The sequence below is a fragment of the Sinocyclocheilus rhinocerous genome, unplaced genomic scaffold (assembly GCF_001515625.1).
Source record: "Sinocyclocheilus rhinocerous isolate Xijiao unplaced genomic scaffold, SAMN03320098_v1.1 scaffold5975, whole genome shotgun sequence".
NCBI lineage: Eukaryota > Metazoa > Chordata > Actinopteri > Cypriniformes > Cyprinidae > Sinocyclocheilus > Sinocyclocheilus rhinocerous.
This window is the reverse complement of record NW_015630978.1, coordinates 152,298-156,102: the sequence shown is the minus strand read 5'-3', so window position 1 is coordinate 156,102 and position 3,805 is coordinate 152,298. Positions and strand designations below refer to the sequence as shown.

At 37.2% G+C, this 3,805-nt stretch overlaps 1 protein-coding gene across 1 annotated transcript in view; it reads left to right on the top strand.

The window, feature by feature from the left end:
• The window catches only part of LOC107740799 (DNA-binding protein SATB1-like), a 47,820-nt gene that overhangs the window by 11,175 nt on the left and 32,840 nt on the right, over nucleotides 1-3,805 (top strand). The window contains exon 6 of the mRNA XM_016553299.1: nucleotides 3,619-3,730. Coding sequence (XP_016408785.1) covers nucleotides 3,619-3,730 — 112 coding nt within the window. The remainder of the gene's footprint in view (nucleotides 1-3,618; nucleotides 3,731-3,805) is intronic.

The following is a 3,805-nucleotide window of genomic DNA, read 5'->3' as shown; positions in this document are numbered from 1 at the left end:
TGCTATACAAATTAAACATATATATATATATATATATATATATAAAATAAAAATTATAAAAAATAATGAAATAATAAAAAGTTTAACAAACCCACCAGTTGACCTCAATAATTGACCAGCTGACCCATTCCTAGTTCTTGGATATTGTTTTTAGCAGAATATAATTCGCCTGCCGTCAGACCGTTTTCTTGTGCAATTCTAGAGAAAGGAGAAAAGTAAATTGCCTGTCCAGGTTTGTGCTGGGCCCCTCCCGCTCATCAGCCGTTTTTCAGCACACGTATGTTTCCCTGTGATCAAACTTAACCCCTGTGTCCCCTCAGACGACCGCAACAATAGAGCTCCCCACTCACCCCGTGGCCCTGAATGAGCAGCTGTGTAGTTGCATAGCAGCAAATAGCTGTCAAATGCCATCTTTGCTCGGGTTTTGACATGGGCTTTTCCCCTTTTCTCATGCAATGGATGAAAAAGAAGCTGTAATTAAGACGTTTTTAAAGAAAAAAATGAAAAGGAGGGGGAATTAACCCACCTCTCCAGCACAGTGCAAACAGTCCCTCCGCAGGGAGACTAAAAGATGGCACGTAAGAAGGAAGTACAAACAGTGAGCGCCTGGCTAGATACGGAGCGTTTTCATGAGACTCCCGTGACGGAAAGCCAGATAGATGGTTCAGGTCGATAACGGCGTGACAGACTTCCTGGGCGCACCGATAAGCCTCACGATGGCTATCTTTTAAAGAGGCTTGTCCCATTACCTGTTGATGGCTCCTGGCGTTCGGTACGCTGAGGTGTTTATCCACGCGGTGGATGGGTCTCGGGAGTTTGAGACGAGTGATTAATGAATGGAGCTTTTCTCAACATCTGTGTCAACTGTACCCACTATGAGCGTCTGACTCACATCAGATCTCAAACAGATCTTTGATGACTCATGAAATCTTGGTAATTTCATTTCTCTTCTGTTGTTAGTTTATGGTTTTGTTTGTAAGCTCCCTTCCATCCTGGCTGTTGTTTGAGATCAGCAATAAAAGAAGCCGTGACATTTTAAAACGCCAGTTGGCCTTCAGATGTGCGGTTTGAACCTGGCCTCCTATCAGCATGGCACTGTGGTTTCATATTCCGCCCTTGCTTTTGGAAAGGGTCTTCTGCTCGTCTTGGATGCCGTTATACACTTTTCATTTCTACGGCAGCACAAGCTTTGGCAGTAAAGGTTAATAGTCCTTCTCAAGCGTACACAGAGATGTGTACTTTGGTGAGTGGTTAAACCTCGTCTGGCTGGTCCTGCTGAACTGTGCACCTGTTCGTGGTGGAAAAAGGTTCCAAAATAATTTTTGTGCCTGATGCTGTTGGAGGACCTTTTAAAAAATCCATGTAGTGCCCTAGTTCTCCTAAAGCATTATATGGAACTTAAAAAGGCTCAGTCTTCATCAAGTCGTGTACCATAGAAGATTTAGTGATGTCAAAGGTGAACAATTTAAAGGGGTCATTTGATGCGATTTCAATTTTTCCTTTCTCTTTGGAGTGTTACAAGCTCTTGGTGCATAAAGAAGATCTGTAAAGTTGCAAAGACTAAAGTCTCAAATCCAAAGAGATATTCTTTATTTTCAGAAAGGCGGGGCATAGAGGAGAAACAATAATGTACAGTATGTGGAAAATAATGTGTTTTTTTAACCTTAAACCGCATAAACACATTTCATTACACCAAATACACCAAATAATGTTCTTTTTAGCAGCATCATATGACCCCTTTAAATGTCCACATGTCATTTAAGAACAATTTAGAATTCCATATGATGTCATAGAAGAGCATTTTGAAATTCCTTATGATGTCATAGGAGAACTTTTTCAATCTCCATATGAACAGTTTAAATTTCCACATTATGCAATAAGCAAATGTTCCATATGATGTCATAGAAGAGCATTTTTAGATGTATTTCTGAATGATGCCATAGAGAACATTAGGTTCCATATCATGGAAGAACAATTTAAATATATATCATGGAAGAACAATTTAAAATTCAATTCCATATGATGCCATAGGAGAACATTTTAACATTTAAACTCCATATGAAATCACAGAAGAACTATTTAAATTTCCATGTCAGTAAGAACATTTACATGGTAAGAATAAGTTCCATATGATGTCGTGGAAGAGTCTTTTTTTCCATATGAAATCATAGAACAATTTCCATATTATTCCATAAGAAAATGTTTTTCAGATCCATATGATATAGAAGAGCCTTTGTAAATTTCAAGTGATTTCACAGGAGAACTTTAAACTCCATATGATATAACTGAACTATTTAAAATTTCATATAATAATATAAAATAATTTTTTTTGTTATTCATATGATGTCATAGAAGAGCCTTTTAAAATTCTGTTTGATGTCATAGGAGAACTCTTTTTTTGTAACTCTGTATGTATGGGAGAACAGAAGAATCATGAAAGAACAGTTTAAATGTCCATATTATGCAATAAGCAAATGCTTTTAAGTTGCATATGATGTCATAAAGACCATTTTTAAGTTCGAGATGTCATAGAAAAGCTATTTTACATTTATTATGATTTCTTTTTTAAATACCATACTTCATATCATTGATGAACAATTAAAATCATGTTCTATATGATGTCATAGAATAGCCTTTTTAAAGTCCATATATGATGTCATAAGAGAATGTTTTAAACTCCATATATCATAGAAGTCCATGTCATAGAGAACATATATGATTTTGAAGAAAAAAACGTTCATACACCAACCTATAATCCAACATCAAAAACAAATCTCCAAAGAAGCTTATAGTCACATCAAGAACCCTTCAGAGGGAAAATGGTTCTTGATAAGAGATGCGTAACTGCCGCTGAGGAGCCTTCATGCTGAGAGCGCATCTCTAGGTCTTCAAGATGCATCGGAGCAATTGGAAACAGGAATGCTGAAGTTATCCATAAACTCAAACTCTATTGTAAGCTGCAAAGCCCCCCTCCTCCCCACCTGCGAGTCCCCAAGTGCTCATGTTCTAAAAATGATAAAGCTGCCCTACCTGTAATTTAAAAACAGATGGTTTCATCTTTTGAATATTTATAACAATCAAAACAATTTCTGCGCTATGTAGCCCAGGGCTATTAAGGTGTTAAGTGTTGGGTTTAATGAAAAAGAATCTCAGCTTTTTTTTTTTTTTGGAGTGGAATGTATTAAAATAGAAGAAGAAAAAGCAGAGGAGATGAATGGGAAATGTGCTGTTAGGGCAGCGAGGAGACGTGAACTCGTTGTGTGGTCTCAACATGCAACTCCGGCTGTGAAAACAGATTGCGAATAGGAGTTGCATTCATATAGGGCAGAAATCCCCAAAGCATCATCTGCTTTGCTGTCTGCCTCACAGAGCCTCCTGGATGCTTCTGCTTTCATACTCTGTGGCATTTGTTAAAGGGACATGTATTTTTTCTAGTTTATATTACTACAGAAAAAAATTGTGCATGAATCGCATTGCATATGTTTTTTTGGATCAAGATATGCCACTGTGATACATATAATGCTGAGTTGTGCGTAGTACAGGATTTCTTGACAGACTTTGTTATTGTACTGTGAGTAAACATACATTTTTAAAAGCGCATACAATTTTGTCTTGCAGAGTATGATTTCTTCAATTGTTAACAGCACTTACTATGCAAATGTGTCTGCGGCGAAGTGTCAAGAATTCGGACGCTGGTATAAACATTTCAAGAAGACAAAAGACATGATAGGTAAGCAGAATGCTAAATGAAAATTAATTATAATCACATCTATCTAAAGAAAGAGATCTGTCTGTCTGTCTGTCT